Source organism: Babylonia areolata, chromosome 18, assembly GCF_041734735.1.
Source record: "Babylonia areolata isolate BAREFJ2019XMU chromosome 18, ASM4173473v1, whole genome shotgun sequence".
Lineage (NCBI taxonomy): Eukaryota > Metazoa > Mollusca > Gastropoda > Neogastropoda > Buccinidae > Babylonia > Babylonia areolata.
In genome coordinates this window covers 39398917-39423460 of record NC_134893.1, presented here as the reverse complement: position 1 = coordinate 39423460, position 24544 = coordinate 39398917, and the positions used below count along the sequence as shown (strand labels likewise).

The following is a 24544-nucleotide window of genomic DNA, read 5'->3' as shown; positions in this document are numbered from 1 at the left end:
TGTGAGAACAAAGGAATCATTCCGCTTCCTTTCCATACCCTTCTTCATGGACACCTCAGCTATTTTTGTGAATCTACTACTCCAACTAGAGATATATTGTGATGTTGGCTGTTGTGTTTAATGTCGTTAAGAAGCCGAGTCTTCAGTGTTATTCAAGATTTGTTGACAAAGTGGACTGCATACTTGCTTTCCACAGAAATGTTAAAACTTTCAAATGGCTGTGTATGACTCAGGCAAAAGGTAAACTGATAATAAAATTCAGATCTCCATTACAGTGAAAGAACTCTTGTAAAAAAAACTTACATCGGGTAACAAAAAATATGGTGCTATATATATCATCATACTGCAATGCACAGTGATCAGTATCAACTTTTTGTGGTATATTTTGTTGTTGTTTTTTTAAACAGAATTAACCTGCATAAAATATTTAAACATAAGTGCATTTTCAAATAAAAAATGTATCAGAACATAATTAGAAATGTCTTATTCACAATCTTTTATAATTTTGTTTGATGTGTAATAATGAGCTTCAGATTTGTCATTTTGTCTATAGGTCAATCACTTTAGCTTAACCCGTAATGTGCGATGGGCCACAATCGTGGCTTTCCCGGTCAAGTGCGATGGGCCACGATCGTGGCTCTGTTTACGTTAGGTGTTAATCTGTTATGCCACTCCTCGCTAACATCCGGGGCTTGACCTCTATTTCAACACACTTAGCTGGAGAGTGTTGGGCTTCGTTATCGATCCACCTAAAGTTATTTTGAAGTCCGTTTTCACCACAAATATGAGTGAAACTGAGAGTGACCATGCTGAGGAGTTGAATGCAAGTGACACAAGCGACGAATCTTGGGCTGGAAATGACAGCGAAGCAAGTGAAGCTGGTAAGTTGATGACCTTTCGAACTTTGAAACCAGGCACAGTGCAAGCAATTGTGATGGATGATTTCATTTTTGGTGTCTGCCACAAAGGGGATGAGGGGTGGGAGTGGGGGAGGGGGTAAAACTGTGTGGTGGTTGTGTTTCTTATCAAAATAAAGCTAGCTGACTGGGATTTTTTAATTCTGGGCATTCTGAATGTTGCAGAAATGAGTATCAATCACGTATTTACATCCTAGATCTATTTATTGGCATATCTGTCTTGTTTTTCATGTGTTCAGGAGCATGTTGAATAGGTGGGCGTGGCACAGGTGGGTGTGTCTTGAACAAAGAAAGTTTTGCTACATATAACAGTGTCTAAAATGATGTGTAGGTTTCTTGTCTAGTTTATTTCAGTGGGGGAAAGCTCTGCTGATGTAGCTTTCTATACAAGGCTGATAGATCTAGGTTGAGCTTTTTATTATATTTTTGTTTTTACGATTTATAATTTTTGGTATTTGACCCCCCCAAATTTGAAACATTCATGAAATAAAATATGAAATGAACATAAAAGATAAGTAAAATAACCAGCAGTTCATTTCTCTGTTTGTTATTCAGACTCAGGCAGTAGTGATGCTGAAGACAGTGGTACTGAGGAGGAAGAGGGTGATGATGGTGCTGCACCAGTGCATGGCCTGTGGCTGCCTATCATCGGCGATGATGCTGGCCCTAATCCTATCCCCTTTACTGCTGTTCCTGGCCCCAAACATGCCCCTCCTCCTGATGCCAGACCCATTGAGTATGTGAACCTTTTCTTCACACCTGACCTCATTGACCACATGGTGGCAGAGACCAACAGATACGCTACCCAGTGGTCACCAGCAACATCTCCAAAACAAACCACGATCCAGAGTCCTTAAGTGGATAGCACAGGATCCTACAACTAGTGAGGAGATCAGAGCCTTTTTAGGCATCATTTTGAACATGGGTTTGATTAAAAAACCCAATCTTGCACTTTACTGGGACTCAACCCATAAGAGCCAAGAAACACCATGGTTTATTGAACACTTCAGTCGGGACCGTTTTCAGCTTCTGCTGAAATTTCTGCACTTTGCTAACAATGAAGAGGTGCCAGGCCAAGAGGACCCCAACTACAAAACCTATAAGGTTCAGTTTCTGATAAATCATTTCAATGAAATTCCCTGAGCCCACTCCCAAGTTGCCATGGGAGACTCTCCGGTGTGTCCATTGAAGCCAGGAGGGCAGGCATAAGGTGAACAACCTCATTGGCCTGCCCTGTAACCACAACTCAACAATGCCCCAAAGAGCGGGCTTGTGATGCCACGCTGGACACCACAGTGGCCTGCTCTGTTAATTATGTCTTACAATATGTCTGCTATCTCAGTCAGACGCCTCTGCAAACAAGATGTCACAAAATTAATAAAGTTTTAATTCTGTACAAGAAGAAATACCATATACAGTCTCAGAGTATTTCTAAACAGTCCATTTGGCTTGAATAAATTATAGTAAACACACAGAAACAAAGTTCTGACTGCAGAGCTTCAGTCTGGTGGCTGCATAACACTAGCAACTGAAAAGCCATGGGGCAAAATGCAAAGTTCCAGACCAGTCGAACTAACAAGACTAACAGTATACCCAAATATCAGATGCCTGTGCAATTGGAAGAAATTAGGTCAGACATTAAGTTTACTGTCATTTAGTGTCAATCTGAAGCCCTGTGAATGCAAAAGAATACTAATATCATGTGAAAGAAAAACTGTCACAACTGGACAGTTTACATAATGCAATATTTTCTATCATTCCAATCTGATTAATAAACAGTGAACATTTTTGGAAATGGTTTATTATCTTGCACCAAATTTCACCATGTGCATTATACTACTGAAAAGGGATTAAGAAGGAAGAAAAAAAAATTGAAAAAAAAAAGCTGGAAAAACTACCTGATGTGTCTTTGTCTAATAAGAACTCTCGCATGGTGAATAGATTTCGCCAGACCCAGTTTGAAAACTTGTGTCTGCAAACGGCGCTCAAGGAAATCTTCCAAACGCAGACCCAGGACATAATCCAGTTTCATCTTATTTTCATCCAACACACCAATGCGTACGAGACGACGCAGCAGAGCATTTCCTGAAAAAGACAAAAATACAACTCAATTTTAATCAATATATTCATAAGTGGAGAAAAACATTGTATTATCAAAAGGCACAGCTTCTAGCAAAATAAATCTAACCATTCATAAATAAAATCAGAATACTGATGGTAGTACAATATTCTACCTTTCAAATTTTCACTAATTGTTATATTTTTCTCTAAGTATCACTTCTTCAGCTATTGTGTTAGACTGTTACACACCTTGCACTCCAGTAACACTGGTAAAACTTAATCCATGTCCAATTACTGCCTCGGTGAATAGATAATAAAGCTGAGGTAAAAGCATTAGTTACCTTCAAAACAAGCGTCTGGGATCCTTCTCTTCAAGGGTCAGAAGCTCACGAGCAGCTGTGCGAATCTTTCCCAGTGTGTATTTCACACGCCACACCTCTCTCTTGTTACGAAGTCCATACTCGCCAATGAGTTTCAATTCTTGATCCAGACGCTCCTTTTCAAAGGGACGTCTTGGTGTGGTGTACGTTTTACTCTGAATTGTCTTGATACGCATTTTGACTGAAAGAAAAAATCCAGCAGTTACAATACCGGTAAAGCATTGGCAAATTATATACTATAAATTTTAGTGGGAAAATTATACAAATATAAATGAAGAAAGAAAAGATATTCAAAACAGAAACAGTACCATGCAGCAACAAATATATGTTCTATACAAATGTGTTTTACATGTGCACACATCGGTCTTCGAGCATGATTGATTAATTTAAGTCTGACTAAACGGGTGTGCCAACATTTGAAAGGTTCTGTATCAGTCTTCTATCACTTTTGTTTTCCACTGTAAAAATGTGCAAGCTTGTGAGAACGAAGGAATCATTCCGCTTCCTTTCCATACCCTTCTTCATGGACACCTCAGCTATTTTTGTGAATCTACTACTCCAACTAGAGATATATTGTGATGTTGGCTGTTATGTTTCATGTCGTTAAGAAGCCGAGTCTTCAGTGTTATTCAAGATTTGTTGACAATGTGGACTGCATACTTGCTTTCCACAGAAATGTTAAAACTTTCAAATGGCTGTGTATGACTCAGGCAAAAGGTAAACTGATAATAAAATTCAGATCTCCATTACAGTGAAAGAACTCTTGTAAAAAAAACTTACATCGGGTAACAAAAAATATGGTGCTATATATATCATCATACTGCAATGCACAGTGATCAGTATCAACTTTTTGTGGTATATTTTGTTGTTGTTTTTTAAACAGAATTAACCTGCATAAAATATTTAAACATAAGTGCATTTTCAAATAAAAAATGTATCTGAACATAATTAGAAATGTCTTATTCACAATCTTTTATAATTTTGTTTGATGTGTAATAATGAGCTTCAGATTTGTCATTTTGTCTGTAGGTCAATCACTTTAGCTTAAGTGATGATATATCAGCCTGAAAATATTTTAACATCTTAACCCGGAGAGCGCGATGAGCCACGATCGTGGCTTTCCCGGTAAAGTGTGATGGGCCACGATCGTGGCTCTGTTTACATAAGGTACGACATCGTACGGCTATGCTCGGCAGCCTTCGTAAAACTGCCTCGTTCTGGTGTTACTGCCTCCCTGCTTGTGTTTGCACAAACTTTGACTGAGTTTATAAGTCCAGATCTTCGTATTTTTTGTAAACAATGAGTGACACTGAAGTTGACAAAGCTCAGGAAATGAGTGACCTTGTCACTAGTGATGATTCATTTGCTGACAGGGATTCTGGTGAAAACGGCTTTGTTATTTTGACACTTGGGCATGCTGGCTTGCTTGTTGTTCATTCAGTTTTGTGTCTCCAGCCACAAAAACTGGGGGTTGGGTGATGGGGGTGGGGAGGGGTGGTAAAGTGGGTTAGGCATGGGTCTATTGTGATTTCTTGACCAAATCAAGCTAGAAAACTGGAAATTATTTTGATTTAAAGCATTCTTGCTGCTTTTGAAAGCAACATGAGCTAAAAGAAAACATTTATTTCTGTTTTTGCCTGTGATTGCATAAAGTATTGTAGATGTGCGCGTGCGTGGCGTCGGTGGGTGTGTCTCAAACAAATAATACAGTGCTTATAATTTCATTGTTTCAGTTATATTCATTTCATGATTCTGCAGCCAGAACATTTTCTGCACAGTTTAATGCCAATTTTGAGATTTTGACTCTATAAAAGATGTGAAAATACCTATAAACATTGTGGTTGACGTTTTTGGAAAACAAGTTTGCAAAATTTGTTGTTTATATCCTGTGGAATATCTCCAACTACTTACAAGGTACAGCCTTTTTCTTACTTTTATCTGATTCTTCATTCACTCTACTTTCCAAAAATGTATAGGTTTGCCTATTTATTCTTACTGATAAGCATACAAATGCCCCAAATCAGAGCACAGGTAGCGGAGGCAAACTATCCCTTTGTTTTAAGCATGATTTCTGTAAGTATGTTTTATTATATCCAGCACTTTGAGGGTTAAGTATCTGTTTGACAAGTTTCTGCCGATGCTTGAATGAAGATTTGCTGGACTGTGCGTGGAACTGTCAAATGAAAACTTTCGATCACCGGTTATCATTACTGTTTATTCTTTCTCGGGTGTCACCTTCTATAACATCTATCTCAGTTTGTCAAACGTCCTTTTGTCACACGGGTTTCAATTTCCAATCTTGTGACAGGAATAGCTGTATTCAGAATACATTCTGAAGAAACCTTGGTTATCAAATGGAAGAAGAAAATATACAAAACAAGTCGATGGCAGAATACATTGGTAACAAAAATTTTTTTTTAAAAGAGCAGATATTCTGTACAATATAAAAGTTTAGAAATAATCAAAGAACAGTGAAATCAATCATTAAAAGGTACCTGCTCTTGAGCGGCCACCGACACGTGCCAATACCACAGCGGAAAAGACTGCTTAGTAGAGGGCGCCGCAGTTCGTCGCTGACCGGAAATTAAGCCAGAACAACGGAAGATGGGAGTTGTCAGATTCTTGTTCGTGTTGCTGCATCTGTTGTTATTTACCGGTTGTTGTTTTCTGTTTTTTTAATCAAATTAAAACAAGAGAAAAATCCTTAGTACTATCAGACTAATTCAATTTTCGTTTATTTAATTTCGAACAACATAAAAAGACATCTTTTTGCCGAATCATTCACAAAATACGATTCGATTTGAGGACAATTATGATGGTCAGACATTTCCAGAGTCTGCCACAGTCCATTACAATAATCATGATCAGCATCAAATGCGTGAAGAGTGGTGGCATGGATGAATATGAGACTGTGCAAATGTATGTAAATGGCCGGCCACATATCTGTAAATGATTAGACTGGTGTTCATCATACATGCATACATGCGTGCATGTGTGTGTCAGTGTGTGTGTGTGTGTTTCTCTCTCTCTCTCTCTCTCTCTCTCTCTCTCTCTGTGTGTGTGTGTGTGTGTGTGTGTGTGTGTGTGTGTGTCAGTGAGTGAGACGGAGTGTATGTGTGTGTGTTGTTGTTGTCTTCAGTTTGACGTCTTTCCACTTGAAGTGATATTAGACGGGGGGAAAAAAACCGTGGGGGGGGTAGGGGTTGTGGGAGGGAGAGTGGGGGGTAAAAGTGTGTGTATGTGTGGAGGGTGAATAGGGAGAGACAACGCTAGAGAAAATGGAAACGTTATAAACGTCAACATCAAACAACTATAACAAATGTCCTATAGGACTACGCAGTAAACCTTCTGCAATAACAAATAACATATTGGAATTGTTAATAACACATTCAAAAGAACTTTTGGTGAAGTCTGGAAAAACACATCAGTAGATTCTGACATTCGAATATTACATGATTGCTAGAAATATGTTCTCCACATATGCATCTGACATCTTTGCTGAACTTAGTAATAAAAGCGTTCAGTTTTATCCTGTTTGATAATGTATGAATCTGCCTTAATCTTATTGAATTACTGTATGTATGTGTGTGTGTGTGTGTGTGTGTGTGTGTGTGTGTGTGTGTGTGTGGTGTGTGTGTGTGTGTGTGTGTGTGTGTAACACAATGTTTATCAGGAAATGAATAATTTGTGATGGCTCTTCTTTCAAGAGTTTTCTCACTGACGGCGCTTTCATTTTGACTGACTGAGTTTCTCTCTGACTTTTTTTTTCTGTGTACATCCCCTTCCATCTGTCTTTCTTCACCTAGTCTACGCACACGCTCATGTGAGTGCATGTCTAGCACTTATCTATGTGTAGGCGTGTGTAGCACATATTTATGTGCAATGCTCATGTGTGTATGTGTGTACATGTGTAGCATAATTATGGTCTGGGATTCAGGGGCGACCATCCCCAACCGAGCGGGTCGCAGGCATCAAGCTCAATAGTATTCAGCTCTGTGGTCAATGGTTGCGGACGGTCTCCAGATAAATGGAGGTCAGCACCGAATATGCTGGTTTGCTAGTACATATGGGATCCCGGACAAACTGGCGGTGTCTACCAGGATGGGGTGAGGCTTCAGGTGGCAGTGCATGTCTCTTCTAAAACTATATAATAAAATAAAATAAATATTAATTATTATTAAAAAAAAAGCCCCACGTGTCCTACACGGAAACATCTACTAGGCGGAAATGGGTCGCCTCAAAAACCGCTCGCCCAGGTAGATGGAGCTCGTTAGCCTAGGAAGGCAGTTCACCAAGGAGAAGGAAACATCGATTTCAAACCCGAGCAGATGAAGCCGGCTCTTTGCCACGGAAGGCTGTTCGTCTAGAACGAGGACAACTCGGGCCAAGCTCAAACCTCTGCTGCCTTGTGGCTACATCTTCTTCAGGAAAAGGCTAAGGGAGTAAACCCTGCTCGGACATAAAATTCGGAGTCAGAGTTCCTAAGGCAGTCTTGAGTTGTAACCAACTCCTTTCCGGCAGCTCCTGCGTCATCCCTGGTGCCAGGCGTATCAGCTTCTGTTTTTTCCCCTCAGTGCAGTCGGTGGGAGTCAACTAGAGACGAGGAGAGGGGGGACTTGCTACATGGGCAAAAGCTTGTCCTCCATATCAATCGACCCAGGCCTGCACCCGGAGAGGTCACTCCAACTTTACTAAGTCAACGTCGACACAACACAGAGAGCAGCGGTTACCGGTTATAAGCCTAGACTCATTTGGTGTAGAGCCAAGCGCCAGGGATTGCTATCGTCGGTGGCCGGGGAGGAATTCTCAGATTCCATTGAGTAGTTATCACCCACCTCAAGCTGAGCAGCCTCCAGCCCGGCAATATGGTACTACCCCGTCACACCCTGCTCGCTCCATTGGGTGCTTGGAGCTTAGAGGAATCAGCAGGCAGGTTGTAAATTACAGCACCAGACGGACTGCAAGCTGGAATGTAAGGACAATGTGTCCAGGTTTCAAGAGCAATCCGCAGTCAATTGACGACCAACAAAAGACTGCCGTAATTGACAGAGAATTATGCCGTCTGAACATCGACGTTGCTGCACTGCAAAAGACAAGGCTGCCAGAGGATGGATCTCTGCATGAAAAGAACTACACGTTCTTCTGGCACTGAGGGGAAGAGCTCAGAGGAGGTACGCATACATGGCGTGGGTTTTGCCGTGAGGAACTCTTTGCTGTCAGCCATCGACTCGTAACTGCCAACTGGGGGTTCTGAGAGGCTCCTGACCATGAAGATGACAACAAGAACGGGCACAGCAAACTTTGTTCGCGCTTACACTCCAACCCTAAGCTCTACCACAGACGAGAAGGACCAGTTCTATGATGCTCTCGATTCAGTTGTCAGAAGTGTGCCCAGCAAAGGTCTTTACATCTTGGGAGATCTCAATGCAAGGGTGGGTGCTGACTTCGAAGCCTCAGTGGCCTTCTATAATCGGACGTCATGGAGTTGGCTAAATGAATGAGAAAGGTCAGAGACTTTTAGAGCTGTGTTCCTTTCACAAGTCCGCAATAACAAACACATTCTTCAAAAACAAGGCAAGGCACAAAGTCCCATGGCGTCAGCCCAGTTCTAACCACTGGCACCAGCTGGATCTAATCTTGTTCAGAAAGCAAGATCTCAACAGTGTGCTCAGCACAAGAAGCTTCCATAGCGCTGATTGTGACACTGACCACATACTTGTCTGCTCCAAGATACGACTTATCCCGCACGGCACAGAATGCATTGTTCCAAAGCCAAAGGCTGCCCGTGTATCAACGCTCGCCGATCAACAGACCTGGCCAAAATTCAGAGTTTTGGGGAATCCTTTGTGCATCATTGGAGAATGGCCTTACGGAAGCTTCGAGTGTAGACGCCAAGTGAAAACTTGTGCGCGATGCTGTCTACGAGTCAAGGATGGCAGCATTTGGAAGAAAGGAGCAGACAAATGAGGACTGGTTTGATGCAAACTGGCAGAAAATGGAACCTGCAGTGGAGACCAAGCATACAGCACGCCTAGCACATGAAAGCAATCCCCGCCAAGCTACACGGGACACACTAAGGTCTGCATGAAGCAAGTGTCAGCAGACAGCTAGGCACTGCGCCAACGATTACTGGCTGAATCCAAGTCAGAGCATACAGTCTGCAGCAGACTCTGGAAACATGGGCAGCATGTACGCGGATATCAAGAAGGCAACAAGTCCAATCGCCTGAAGTCCAAGACAGGAGAGAACATCACTGATCAACGAAAGCAGATGGAGAGATGGGTAGAGCACTACCTAGAGTTATACTCCACACAAAACGTTGTGTCAGAAGCAGGCCTGAGTGCTATTCAAGAGCTGTCTGTTATGGAAGAGCTGGATGCAGAGCCAACTGAAAAGAGCTGAGCAGGGCCATAGACGGTTTGACAGTTGGAAAGGCCACAGGAGAGGACGGGATACCCCCTGAGGTCATCAAAGGCGGGAAAGCAGCATTGCTTCAGGAGCTGCACAAATTACTCTGCATGTGCTGGAGGGAGGGCTCTGTACCACAGGACATGCGAGATGCAAGGATCATGACCCTCCCTGTATAAGAACAAGGGCGTCCGCAGTGACTGTAACAGCTACCAGGGCATCTCTCTACTCAGCATTGTCAGCAAAGCCTTTGCAAGAGTCACCATGACCCGATTGCAAGTTCTGGCAGCATGCATATACCCAGAGTTGCAGTATGGGTTTAGGGCAGGCAGATCTACCATCAACATAATATTCTCCATCAGACAGCTGCAGGAAAAATGCTGAGAGCAAAATCAACCACTCTACCTTGCCTTCATTGACCTGACAAAGGCCTTTGATCTAGTGATACAGGAGTGGGCTGTTCACACTTCTGAGGAAGATAGGTAGTCCCCCGAAATTACTGACCATTGTCGAATCCTTTCACAAGGACTTGTACAGCACGGTGTACTACAATAGAGCACTGTCTGACCCGTTCCAAATAAGCAGTGGTGTCAAGCAGGGTTGCGTGCTGGCCTCAACACTTTTTGACATATTTTTCTCCATGCTTCTGTCATCTGCATTCACAAACAACGAAGATGGAGTTTACCTACACACAAGATCTGACGGAAAGCTCTTCAACCTGGCCAGACTCAGAGCTAAGACTAAAGTCAGGCATGTCACCATCAGACAGGCTCTCTTTACCGATAACGCTGCACTGGTGAGACACACAGAGGAAGACCTTCAAAGACTCATAGACTGCCTTACACATGCGTGCAATGAATTTGGCCTCACCATCAGTCTGAAGAAAATAGGAAGTAATGGGACCAGGCACTAACTCTCCTCCAACAATCCACATCGAGAGCCACGAGCTGAACTCAGTTGACAGTTTTAAGTATCTGGGGTTGACAATAACTTCGAACCTTTCCCTCGAGCCAGAGATCAACTCAAGAATTGTGAAGGCTGTCGGGGTCATGTCCAAACTTCACAAGAGGGTGTGGTCATACAAAAACTGATGGTGAATACCAAGATGCAGGTTTACAGAGCTTGTGTTCTAAGCACCCTTATCTGCTCAAGTGAAACATGGACCACATATTCCGCCGAGGAGAAGAAACCAGTTTCCATCTCCGATGCCTCAGATGCATTCATGGAATCTGATGGCAGGACAAGATCCCAAACACTGAAGTGCTTGAGCGTGCAGGCTTGCCAGCTGTCTTCACTCTTCTGAGTCAACACTGTCTTTGCTGGCTTGGTCATGTTCGCCAAATGGATGAAGGCCGCATCCCAAAAGATCTGCTTTACGGCGAACTATCAGAGGGATCAGGCCCCAAGGCTGCCCCGGACTAAGAATCAAAGACGCTTGCAAACAGGACCTGAAAAGTACAGGTATTGATGTGTTGTCCTGGGAAAGCCTTGCGGACTCACATGGACCCTGGAAATCTGCCATTCAGAGAGGGGTGAAACAAACAGAGAGAAGCCGCATTGACTTGCTGGGGAGAAAAAGAGCCACACACAAGTCAAACTCTCTAAATCAAGCAGCATCTACCGATATCTGTTCCAGATGCAGTAGAGACAGCCACAGCAGGAATTGCAATGCCCAGCAGTGGCTACATTTCTGTTGCAGCCATTGTCTCTTGAGATGGAAGGAGGCTGATGATGACGACTACTGGGTATGTGCATGGTTGTGTAGCACGTATGTATATGTACGTATGTATATGGTGGTGATGGCAGGTTTCTCAGACCTGAGTATCATTGAGGAAAAGGTCCATAGCAACACGCCCACTGGTGGCTGCGCAGGATGATTCTGGAGTGGCAAACCCTAGCACACAGGTGCACGGAAAGCAATGGATAGGAGGGAGCTCTGGGCAGCTGATGCTTTCCTGTTTGTGCTTTTCTTCTGCAGCCAGCCTTCTTGCAGCTGCAAAGGTCTCAACACCTCTCTTGGTAGGCTTAGGATCACTGGCTGTCCCTGTCTCTGGTGATGTTTTCCCAGCCCTTTTCTGGAATGTCAGCTGCTTTGAGTTTGACCCTTCAGCTGGTCTCTGTATTGTTTTTGTGGGGTTCCTCTGTCACATTTGCCCTGGTAAAGCTCACCATTGAGAATGGCATTGGGCATTTGTGTGTCCTTAATGTATATTATAGTTCATCATTATAGTTGTCTAGTCAGTAGTGCTGCCTCAATGCTGGTGGTGTTGGCTTGCTCTCGGACTTCAATGTTTGTCACTTAATCTTGCCACTTGGTGCCCAACATAATTATTATGAAGGCATTGCTGCTGTTGCTCTATGAGCTGCACTTGTTTTCAGTAGGTTTCTGATTCACAGAAGAGAGTGCAGCTCTGCACACAAGGATTTTCGTTGACAAGTGCAGTGTGTGGTTGTTCCAGACATGCTTCTGCAGAAAGCCAAAGAAACTACTGGCTTTTTTAGAGGCAGTTGTCAATATCCTTGGATGCTGTGGCATCACAAGATATCACACTTCCAAAGTATGCAAGTGCTCAACTGTGTTGAGCATTCATCCATCAAAATGATGTTAATGTGTGGAGGGCTGTAGGTACCCTGTGGTATATTTTGACAGAGGAACTGTGTTTTTTTCCTTTTGGGCTGATTGTGAGGCCAAAGGCCTTTGCTGCATCCTTGGTTTGCTCTGAAGCTGTATTGGTTTTGTGGTAAATTTTCCTCAGCAGCCATGAGGATGAGTCTGTCTAAGATGACTCTAGAAAGAATCTTTGCTGCTGTTGATAGCAGTGTGACCACTCTGTAGTTAGAGCAGCCTGATTTCTTTCCTTTATACAGCAAGACAATGACAGCATCACAGAGATCCAATGGAACAACTCTCTCCCAGAATACTGTAAACTAAATAAGCCTGTAAGCTTCTCGGTAAGTGTTGCTTCCTATTTTATACACCTCTGCTGGTATACTTTTGACTCAAGGAGTCATGTGGCACTTCAGCTTTGCAACAGCTGCTTTCAATTTTTCCTGAGTGGGGGGTGGGGGTTGAGGTGTCAAGTTTCATCCTTTTCATCCTTGCTGGGGAATCTTCCTGATTGCCTCAATCTGCTTGCGCCTGGCATTTGTCCCCAAAGTACTCTGTATGTGTAGTACGTTAATGTGCATGGTTCTGATGCAGGACATGGAGAAACCAAGCATTTTTTTAGTTTTTTGTTTTTGTTATATATATTTTAAAAATTACATTTTCAAAAGTTATATAAAAAATAAATAAATAAAAGTATTGTCTCTCTGTCATATCCTATAATTCCTAAAGTCATTTCCTCTCACTCTGGGTTTACACTGGCTGAAAAGATACTGAAACAGATTGTGTGGAGAATGATTATTTCTTTCCTTATGATTCACAGACATGGAGAGAAAAAAATAAACTTTTTTTTTTCACTCCAATTTCTGTTCTGTTTCCAAGAAGCTAATGCGAGCCAAGATAGTTCCTCAAAATTATTGTTTTGTTTCTTTTTTTCTGGATTGTTATACAATTTGATAATTAATTTGGTTATCAATTCACAGTTTGTCCTGTTTTTTCAAATATTATCATTGTAATTAATTGTTTTTCCTCAGATTTGCTTGTTGCTTTTTGTACATTTTCCTTTTTCCACACACCACCACCTTTCTCTTTTATTTTTTGGTTGATTGCCCTTTAATAAAACTGTTAGGGCAGCCCAAATTGTACTCTCTCCCTTGTTCAGTATGACAGATTTTTCTTTGATTAATTTTGATGACAGTGTATTTACAGCACTGACACAAGTAACAGCAATATCAGTTGAAAGTAAAATAATTCAGTCAGAATAATGTTGTGAACTAAGTTAAATGATCAAAGGCATTGCACTGTAAGGAAGGAAAATAATTGTGATATATGCTACACCCAACCTAATGCATATTCACTTTTTGAACTTCCATCCTTCAATTTCGGTATTGTGTTTCACTGTGTGACTGACTAATTGTGTACGTGTGTTTGAGTGTGTTCATTCTTTAGTATAATGTCTTTTCACTTACACTGAAATAAATATTGGACCGAAAAAAACACATTTGAATGTGCATGTGTATGCAAAAGTGGATGCATGAATGTGACTGCAGTGTGCATGTTTGAGTATGTGCACAAGTGTGTGTACAAGTGACAGCACTGAAGTGTGTGTATATATGTGTATTTTTACAAATGTGTGTTGGTTCAATAATTATATAAAATATTCTGCTAATCAACACATATTTTCAGTTGCAGTAAATGTATGCTGCATCTGCTGATGAATACTGAGAACCACAGAATATTTTGATGAAGTAGACAAAGTATTTGGAACTGAATTGAATTAATATATCAGTCATGTATTGGGTAGACTTACAGAAAACTCAAACATGGTGCAGTCACATACATGTACAAAAATAATACCTTTATTTTTGCAGTTGATACAACTGTGCACAGAAATATGAACATACAAGTAACATACCGCATGCTACTTCTGTAAGTCAGCACTGAGTTTCAGAAGGCTAGGCTTCTCTCTCTCTCACCCACATACCTCCAGTAAATAAGAACACTCAAGTAAATGAGTTATGCAGCTTTTACAGATATGATGATTTATGATCATTGTAATCCATCACTTAACATCTCAGAAGACTGAAAATAATGACATCTACATTAACTCTTCTGTTATCATAGTTATTTATTCTTGCAATTCATTTATAATCCTGTGATTGTGTATTCTTAAGTTTTTACACCTTTTCCGTATTTTCTCTATACAACATATTGTCAAACAATACGTTTTGGTTTGGACACCACAAAAACAGACAGGTTTGAATTTTCTTCACAGAAAATAAACATATCTATCATTGTTCATTTGGGGGACCAGACAGTAGCTAGAATGCAGCAAATAGGAAATTTTCAATCTAAAATTACGTTTAAATAACATACTTACCATGACCCAACTAGTGCAGACTCCGGCAGGGTCTGACATTCCTGTCCTGTGCAAACTACTATCCGCCTATGCAGAGAAAATGAAACTACGGCCGATAACCTCCCTGAAGTAGGCAACCTCCCCTTTGTCCTGCTGGCTAGCGCCCTCTTTTGACGGCAATATGCCATCACCAGTGCAGCAAGCAGGGAGAACAGGAAGCAGGGAGGACGGGAGGGTCTTAAATTTGGGTCATGGTAAGTATGTTATTTAAACGTAATTTTAGATAGAAAATTTCTTTTTAATTACACATACTTAACCGTGACCCAACTAGTGCAGAATAGCGCAACAAGGTGGAGGGCTCGCCTGTTCTACTGTCTGTGTGCTGCGATGGCCTGTTGTGCAACTACCACAGAAGCGATGCCTCTTGAGCCATCATCCTGCAGGTGTGCGACGTCTCTCAGGTAGAAGTTGATGAAGGTGGCAGGGTTTTTCCAGTAGGCAGCATCCATGATATTTGCCACTGCAGAGGCAACGCCTCGAGCCATCATCCCTAAAGCGTTAGACGTCCCTCAAGTAGAATTCGATGAAAGTAGAGTGTACTGTGTCACCTAAGGATATTGGTGCGGGCAAAGAAGACAGAGGTCTGCAGCTGTATTGTGGGAGAGGTCTGTGGACCACAGCTGTGCTGATAAATGTAGCGCAAAGAAAATCGGGTCGGTGTGTTGAATCCACACTTTACTGAGAGCCCTTCGAATCAAAGGAAGGGAAGGAAACACGTACCCTTATAGGGTTGTCTCATTTGAGCGCGGTTGAGCGTCAGTGCAAGGAGGTGCACATGTGGTTTGATCTGATGATTCCACATCGGTTGTGGGCCGATAGTGGAAGTGATATATGTGTTTCAAGGAAACTGTGGCACGAGACAGAGGTAGGCCACCATGTTGGGCTTGCCTTAGGTGTGACAGCCAGATCTGTAGAGCTCCTCCATGCAAGCTGACAGGCGATGGGCACTCCCCCCGCCACTTTTTTGTCGTTGCCAAAAAATGACAGCACTAGTATGTTGCCTATGCATAGAATGGCGGACATTTGGCAACAAAAGACCTGAGGTCCCTGGTGTCTCTGGGACAGGGCTGTGTTATTGCCCAGGTAAGTACCATCACGAAGGGGCATACGGAAGGCTTGGTGGCTTCTCTACCTGAGTGTGGCATGTTGAAGCAACCTGCAGAAAGTTGTCGGCAGTCAATGGCTGGGTTGGATCAGGCTGTGGAAGTGCACTTCATGTGCCCGCAGGTCACTGAGTCTCATTCTGTGGTGGAATTCCTAATGGAAGAGGGTTTCCATGGGGAAAATTTTGCTGAAGATTCTTTAGTGAGAAAGGGGACCAGATCTTTGACAGGCCTCTGGCTGTGTGTGGTGCGCACTAAGTCTGGGATGGAGCGGGGCGGGGGCAGGGAGGTAAGTGGCTCAAGGTGTGTAGTACTGGCCATTTACATCAAATCACTGATCTGACATACGTTTTTAGTATGGCCAACAGCAAAGTGAGAGCTGTATTATCAGTGGTTTCTTAATTGCAAAGGGAAATCATTTGTAGCTTAGTCTTTCATGAAGGACTATGTCTCTCAGACTAGAAGTCAAATTGCACTGGGACTGAGTGCTGTAGCCTTGGGCCTAACTAGCCTTTGGGATCCATCCCAATGATGAGTCCTAAGGCCCTCTTGATCGAGGGACTGGGGATGCAACTTGGGCAAAACATAGTCGGGACAGCAGTTGCCTCCTCTGCTGTTCTGATGGTGACTGTCGTACACGACTGATAATCATATATTGGTCCTAGGAAGACACCAATCAGCATGGGTAAATCAGGAAACAGCTGCTGTGTGCTTGAGGGATGAAGGTGTCCACCATGCAGGTTATGTTGAAATGTAAGGAAGCCGCAAGGAGTTGACGGGGTCTTGTGGTGCAAGTGTGTCTGAATGACATGGTGGTGCTTGCTTCCAAAGTGACAACAAAGTCATTCTCTAACAGGCCCTTGACTGAAGGCTGGGGCTCCATGATGGGATAGCCTGCCTAGGCTAGAAACCCCTGAAAGTGTCTCATTGGAAAGACAGTGCTTGAGAAGGAATGCTTATCTGTAACCACAGCAGTGGTTGTGTGTTGACGCTGAAAGGATCGAGCAGGGAAGACCAAGTGCAGAAAGTGCTTTCAAACACCAATTGTTTGAGTCATTGATGCTGGGTCTCTGTTCAAGCAAGGTGATGGGGCAAACTGATGTGCTTGAATGCGGCATCTGCCGTGCTGGTAGGAGTGTGCAGAAAGGTACACCCCTGTGGCTAATGGACGGTTCGTTGTGCTTTGTGAGACACATCCGTCCTCGACAATATGCCTTTCTCCCAAGTGTAGAGGAAAACAGTTATTAACCAGGCCTTCTGCTACTAGAGAGGAGTGGAAGAGATGGGCTTAGGGTCATTGCCTCCTGCCCAGTGGGCAGTTTTTGGGTCCGCTAAAACTTGGAAGGCAAAGATAGACACCCCTTCATGGGAGGGCTGGCTAGGATGTAGGGCCCGTGTGGAGCTGTTGTCACAACCACAGTGGTGCAAACCAAGGGTTGTTGTTCGCAAGGGGGGGAAGAAGGGATGCCTTACAAACTTGGAAGGAATGAAGGGCATGTGTATCTGGAGTGGCACCTCTAAGTTGGACTGCCTCATCCCTCCTTGTACCAAGTTAGGGCATCTCCAGCCCTAAGGGTGATTGTTGTAGGCAAATGAGTTGGGTTGCCTTGTCCCTTCTTGCACCAAGAGTGGGCATTTTTAGCCCTGTGGGTGGGAAGGGAGTGTGTGTGGGTTCCTAAGGACCAGCCACTACTAAAATGCGAAGGAGCATGCATTCAGGCGTGAATGAGGCAGTTTTGTCTTTGAGTGCAGTCGTCCTCCGAAAGCAAGGTAGGGATGAATTTATGAAAATGAATACATATATGTGCAAAGGGATTATAAACTTCCATCAATTCAAGTGATGATGTCAGGAATATGCCAATGACAAGAAATCAAGTCACAAGAAATAAGCGGCTGTATAAGCATATGTGTAGTGTGCACAGATATACCCAAGTAAATGGGTAAGTATGCATAATCAGTAATGGAAAGGAATCTGTGTATGCACCTAAATATGAGATGTACATACACATATGAATAAAGTGCCAGTACGTAGACGCAGAGAGTTCTGGGCATTGTGAACAGAAGGACGCAAATGCAAGTGTGCCTATATTGCTATGTGGGGAATCTCAATGAATAGATGTCAATGAACACAGAAATATAATTGTACATGTTAATATGAAAGTCGTATGAACCTATCCTGTAAGCACACACACATGTGTATACCGAGGGATAAGTATACACCTATAAGTGTAAACAGAAATGTGTATAAATGTAACAAGATATCTCATTGATATATATATATTGTTGTTGTTGTTAATTTTGATAATAAATCAAAAAGAATAGAAGGGGAAATATTGTGAGTGTAATTAAAATTGTGATTTATTTCCTGTTATTGTGTATAACAAGAAGAGAATGGTAATAGGATTGGTTGCCTGCAGAGGGCTGTGTGCAACTGCAAGTGTGGGGGGATGAAGAACCCAAAAGTTAAGTCGCCAATAGCTTGAGAAACAGCAAGAAAGGTGCAGTTGCTGTGCAAAGTTGTGTAAAGTCCATGAATGGGCATCAGGACCCAATGAGAAACCGAAGAAACATCGTTGGTGGACAGCACAGGGGGAAGGAGTGACGTGCTGTGTCGGCTACAAATGCGGAGCTGCCTCCCTTGGCACCAATAATCGGCGAAAAGGATGGTGTCTTTAGAGCACATATCCCCTGGTGCGATGTTTCCTCGCTGTAGAGGGAGGAGTGTCATGCTGTGTGTGAGAGTCCGTGGTTCGATACCACCGTAACGGATACAGGTGAATACGAGCGCAAGGGGAATAATTATAATGTCCCTTAGTGCCGTGGGCATCCCTACCCAAATCGGTTGCCATCGGACGCGAGACGGTCAGGACATGTGGCATGACGGCGCCGTAAGCCAGTGTTATGGGTGTTGTGGACGAGGGGGTGGCAAGTCTGTCGGCTTGCTGTGGGATGTGCATCCCCCTGTAGGTGAACGGCGGTCCAATCTCGCGAATAGTTTCTGCGAGAGGACCGACATTCAACTGGTGTGTGTTGACGGATAAAGGGATAGACAAGATTGGCCCGAGCACTGCCAAGTGACAGGATCGAGTTACCAAGAGGCACTCTGACGTGGAATTGCCGATATTAGTCTTGGTAACAGTGGAGTTATGCAGTGGGGCAGAAAAAACCAGCAATGCCGAAGTTCAATGGGCCGTGCACGCATCTGCTCTGTGGGCAAGGGGCGGAGCAGGTGCTGGGTGTGGCACCAGTGCAGCAAGTTAACAATGGGTTGCTGGTTGTTTGGTTGAGCAGCTTGCTGAGACGCCATTAGTGGATGGGAAACAGCAGCAACCGGCGGTGTGGCAGATGGGGTCATCACCGCAAAGCTTGAAGGGACCATGCACGCACCCGCACTGTTGGCGAGGGACCGTGCCGGTAAAGGGAAGTAACTGTGGCGGTCACTGGCAAGGCTGCCGAAGCAGGAGTTGTCTCCCTTGGATTGGACGCTCAGGGACAAGGGGAGGGTGCACGCACATGGGCGAGCGTGTCCCCTAGTGGTCCACCTTCCTCCCTACACCTGGGGAGGGCATACCTAAGCACCTCGGTCGCCATAGGATCCGAGACGGAAGAGGCATGCCGCGTGGGGGGCGCGTGAGCCGATGTCACGGCCGCCGCCACGGACGCATCGCACACAGGGCCCAGTCTAGCGTGCGGATCCAAAGCCAGTGTATGGTGTTGTTTACCCAAAGGGATTATGGCACATTCCATTGTTGGCATGGGATAAGTGATAGAGGAGATCGACTCTGGCGTCCTGCCGACTGGCAGGGCCGAGAAATGCGGATCGCGTCGAGTTTGTTCACGAATTGAAATGAATAGCATCAATGGCACCACTGACCTGAGTATGGGGTAACGTACCCCTAGAAGTCGCCGGAGAAGGTGCAGGAGGTGTTGGAGGTCTGGAGTCGACCGGAGGGAGCGAAGGAAGTGGAGGAGGCGGCGGGTTGGCATTGTTGAGAGGGCCAGAAATAGAGGGCCCAGAGTGTCCGTGAATCGATTGCGATCACGCCTTAATTTTAGCCTGATCTCCCAATCAAACCATATAATTATGTGACCTGGTTGAAGACAAAATTTGACAAAAAACAAAAATGCCAGAGAATCGACAGACAGACAGAAAATACAAAAAAAACTTAGCCGTATGAAGAGCGCAGGAACAGGAGTCATAATGGCTGCTGGAAAAAGAGGGCGCTAGCCAGCGGGACAAAGGGGAGGTTACCTACTTCCGGGAGGGTATTGGCCGTAGTTTCCTTTTCTCCGCATAGGCGGATAGTAGTTTGCACAGGACAGGAATGTCAGACCCCTGCCGGAGTCTGCACTAGTTGGGTCACGGTTAAGTATGTGTAATTAAACAGCGAGTACAGAAATGAACTTTCAGGCCAAGATATCCACAGCCTAGTATAAAGGACTTTCTTATCACATATACAACATACAATTGAACGGACAAAAATGAGCACAGAGCAAAACAACTGTTCTTTCTGACATATGTGCAATAGCCAGTAACACAGGCATGACATCACTCCTGATCAAGATGATGGAAACAGACAAAAACAAAGAAAATATGTACACAAGAAACACAGACAGGAGTCTTGAAATAAAATAATCTAAGTCCCATGTAGTGTGTTGCACTAATTTCCACTAGCTGCCAACATAGAGACTCTTCAGAAAACTTGAGCCAAAAACAAACCTTTTTTCTTTTTCTCACTGAGAACTGTGTGCATTGACAAAGCAGTAACAAAATGTAGCATCAAGCAAATCATAAATCAGATCATTAGTTTACTGTCAGTTGCAACTGGAAAGTATGGAAATTATTCATGAACAAGACTTTTTGTAGAATTGCCCGTTTTTCTTCTTTTTTGTTTTCTGCTAGTCTTTTCTACTCTCATCATTTATATATGCAACATCTACATACCCCCTTTTTTCCCTTTGAATTCACAGATACCCCTTACCTCTTTAAATTCACAAGCAGTTTCCAAATTGTTTTGACTTTGGTGTAACTCTGAGCATGGCAGTACCGTATTCATTCTTTTATTACATTACAAACAGTAGCAGAAATGGTTACATCTTCCACTTTCGTACTGTCAGAAATGTGTGCCACAGCAATTTTCATTCACTGAAACAAATACAGGTTCCAATTCATACCCAGTGCTGCCGTTGTAATAAACAGACATTCAACAAGATTTCAACATGAATAAATTAACTGCAGGTGCTGATCACTGTACTAAAAAAAACCCAAAAAAACTGATGGGTTTGTAATCAAACAATGCTGATTCAAAGATGTGTCAAATTATGGGATACATATCAGAAGAAACTTTATATTATGCACAGTTGTGTGTCAACAGGCCTGCTCACTCTGGAATAAATGCTGTTTGATATTGGGTATTGAGATCACTCAGTATTTATATTCTGTTCTGCAAAGGCTTGCTTGCACTGTGTGAATTGTGGCTTGCACTGTGTGGGTTGTGAGTAAAAAATATCATGCCTGTCCTATATGTAGTTTTTTCTCCCCTCTACACTGTACCTAACAGGAATGTGACATTTCAATATTGATGATCCAGAATCCAATAAAAGAAAACGAAAATGAAACTGGTTCAACTCAGATAATCCATACATGTCAACTGTATGTGCAATACCTTGAGTTCATAGAACACTGAGTTCAGTACTCTGACCTATCCTTAAGATCTGATTTTATTAGAATGTTGTATATCTCCAGGCGACACAAAGCATCAATATTGGGATTGATTGAGAGATCAATTGGGGTTTTGTTGTTATTGCTATTAACAGGTTAGTTTGTGTTCTCTCCTGGGAACTACAACCGTATGCACATCTTCTATGAATACCTTAGTTACTGACTCATTTCGATTTCCCATTCCAATCTGAAGCCTTTCTTTTCCCTTACAAAGCATCGGCAACCTTTAGTTTAGAAATCACTCATTCTTTCTTCTTGTTTTTTTTTTTTTTTTTACCACTGTTTATTTGTTCGAGATTGTTTTTACCCTGTAACCCGTGGGTCTTAACTTGAAGCAGAAAGGCATCATCAACAGTTTTTACAGTGCTTTTATCCATGGTCAACTTTGAAATCTGTGCTCATCCTTGAAGTCTGAGGCCTTTTTTCTTTCATCTTTTTTTTTTTTCACTTAGTGTTCCTAACATTAGTGCTCTAAAAGAACATGTAGAAATGACCTATTTGTGATATATGGATATGACAAGAAAAAAACAGAAAGAACCAGTGACCTCTATATATGTAACATGTGGACTATAAAGGAGAAAAATCTGTACCACTGCTTACTGTAATGAACATACAACAAAAATTAATGACAACTCTAAAGCAACCTTGTTTTAATACATTTATTAAAACCACTCTTCATGTTTTTCCCCTCCATTCTTCCTCTTCTGTTGCTGTTTTGCTTGCTTGGGTTATCATTTTTCCATAACGGCTGTCCGAACACATTACAGAATGCTTTGTCATTCCTTTGTTTTTTGTCATAACAAACATTAATATTGTTTTTGAAGTGGAAATGGGAGAATTCCCACCTCTCCATCACAAGCCTTCGAACATTTACACACTACATACATCTTTCACTTGCATGCACACAGACACAGGGAGAAAGACAAAGATATATCATCTTGAATCAGTATCTTTTTTTCCTGGCAGAAAAAAAAAACATATGACATTTCCTATCAGATGCATGATGCATTGAATGAGTTCATTCCAGACAATTTTCAGTTTGTTGGATATATTCCATTTAAAATCTGACTGAACTTTACGGACACTGACTTTCCTTTATTGATGAAAACTTCAGAGGAAAAAATACAATTACACTGAGGATAGGCAAGTGTTACTTTCAGATAAGTCAGCTGGTTTCCAACAGCTTCAAAATACAATGTCACATATATAATATACATGTCATGCAACACTAGGATTTACACAAATGAATGTCAGAATCTTCAATCAATTTTCTGATCTGAGTTCGTCATGTATCACAAAATACATGGAAACACATAAACAGTATGCAGTCTGAAGTGACACATATATGTAAGATTGTACAATGGTAAGTACACAATCAGTCAAGTCAAGCTGTCTTGCTGAAAGCATGTGGCAAAACGTCAAGCTCAAAATATAGTCTAACAACTGGTCTAACTACTATGCAAAATGAATGTTCTCCACTCTCAGACACAGAAAACACTGTCAGGGTGTCTGTGCTTTATCCAACAGTCAATTAAGACTCAGTTTATTTAGAAGTTTGTACACAAATGACGGTCTGTCATAAAAAAGAAAAATGGGGAAAAAAAATCATCTGATAACCTCTTTGCATGAAGTACACATTACACTGTAACTGCATGATGCATATGGATTGACATAAACACCACTTAGTCTTTCACCCTCTTTATTAAAAAATGGAGATCAGAACAACTGCCAAGAAGCATGTTTCTTAAAACTGCAGAATGAAAAATAGAACAGGAGTGGGTCAGTTTGTAGTTATTTATTTTCATGAAGCTATAAATACACTACCACTCCATGGTGACAGAATCAAACTATGGTATTTCTACAGGGACCCCTAACTTTCATCTGGCACAGCAGTTCACTCTCCACAGCTTGTTACCATACCCCTTTTCTTCCCAAGAAGGTCTGACACCCAAGACTGTACTGACATGATGATCAACTTAATGACCTCTGTCTAGTCAGTCCTGGCACTGGTCATCAAAGTCCAGGCAGAATGTTTTTTTAAATTTTTTTTTGTCCAATTTTAATGCTACACCAAAAGGAGTGACAGTCATCAAAATTTTCACCAAAGTTTTACATCCAACATTTCATGGTGGTGAACACAACCACAAGGAATGCTAAAATTAGTGTGGAAAAGCCTTCTCACTATTGTTTCACAACATCTTCCTTTTTCATTTCAAATACTTACTGGTATATCACATGTGGACCATATGTGGTGTTCGACCTTTTTAGACACCCTATAGATATTTACATTATCTCCCATCCCTCAGCCCCTACTCTTTCAAGAATGTTTTGTAAACACCTGACTGAAACCTGATACACAACTATTTTACCAAGAAAACTCATACAAAACACTTTGACAAGATGTAAATATGTTATCTATACTGTAAACAAAAATCTGTAGTAAATAAACAAACAAATAAGTATACCATAAATAAATAAACAAACAGTATTTCCTTAGACACATATCACAGTCCAAAACAAAACATGAAAATTCTACAGAAAAGCAGTGGAAAAAGTCTATCAAAGATGGCCAGCTGGTTGAGAATGATTCCTGCATAGCAACCTAGATCCGTGTCTGATATTTGGCATGCTGAAGCTCATGACGCAGACGATCGGCTTCCAGCTGTCTGAAGTAGAGGTCGTCATCATCACGGAACATCTGGGACTGAATACCCCTGATCTCTTGCTCCATCTTATTGCGCAGATCCCGCTTCATCTGATCCAGCACCTGTCGGCAGTATCACACAAAACACATGTTTCACACCTCTTAATAATAATAATAATAAGTATTTATACAGAGCTAAATCTTGTGCAGAGACAAATCAAAGTGCTTTCACACCAGTCATTCACATGCATAAAAACTGAGAACAAGGAAGAGGCAGGGGAGAGA

General features: G+C 42.4%; 2 protein-coding genes across 3 annotated transcripts in view; both read right to left on the bottom strand.

The window, feature by feature from the left end:
• Positions 1-2811: 2811 nt before the first annotated feature.
• Positions 2812-3539, bottom strand: LOC143291979 (small ribosomal subunit protein uS4-like). The gene is made up of 2 exons (XM_076602133.1): positions 3444-3539; positions 2812-3002 (listed from the first exon to the last, which is right to left on the bottom strand). Exons 1-2 carry the CDS (start codon positions 3532-3534, stop codon positions 2812-2814), a joined length of 282 nt encoding a protein of 93 aa, XP_076458248.1. The 5' UTR covers positions 3535-3539.
• A 19007-nt stretch (positions 3540-22546) lies between these two features.
• LOC143292758 (uncharacterized) overlaps positions 22547-24544 on the bottom strand; it is a 38587-nt gene continuing 36589 nt past the window's right edge. For both annotated transcript variants that reach the window (XM_076603303.1, XM_076603304.1), the window contains exon 25: positions 22547-24382. In XM_076603303.1, the coding sequence (XP_076459418.1) occupies positions 24218-24382 (165 nt within the window). In that variant the 3' untranslated portion in view covers positions 22547-24217. The remainder of the gene's footprint in view (positions 24383-24544) is intronic.

Excerpts from the sequence above, each read along its gene's own strand:
- LOC143291979 (XM_076602133.1), bottom strand. The coding sequence starts at position 3,534 with ATGCGTATCAAGACAATTCAGAGTAAAACGTACACCACACCAAGACGT. Across the intron at positions 3,003-3,443 it reads TCAAGAATTGAAACTCATTG|GAAATGCTCTGCTGCGTCGT; the intron begins GCGAGTATGGAC and ends TGTCTTTTTCAG.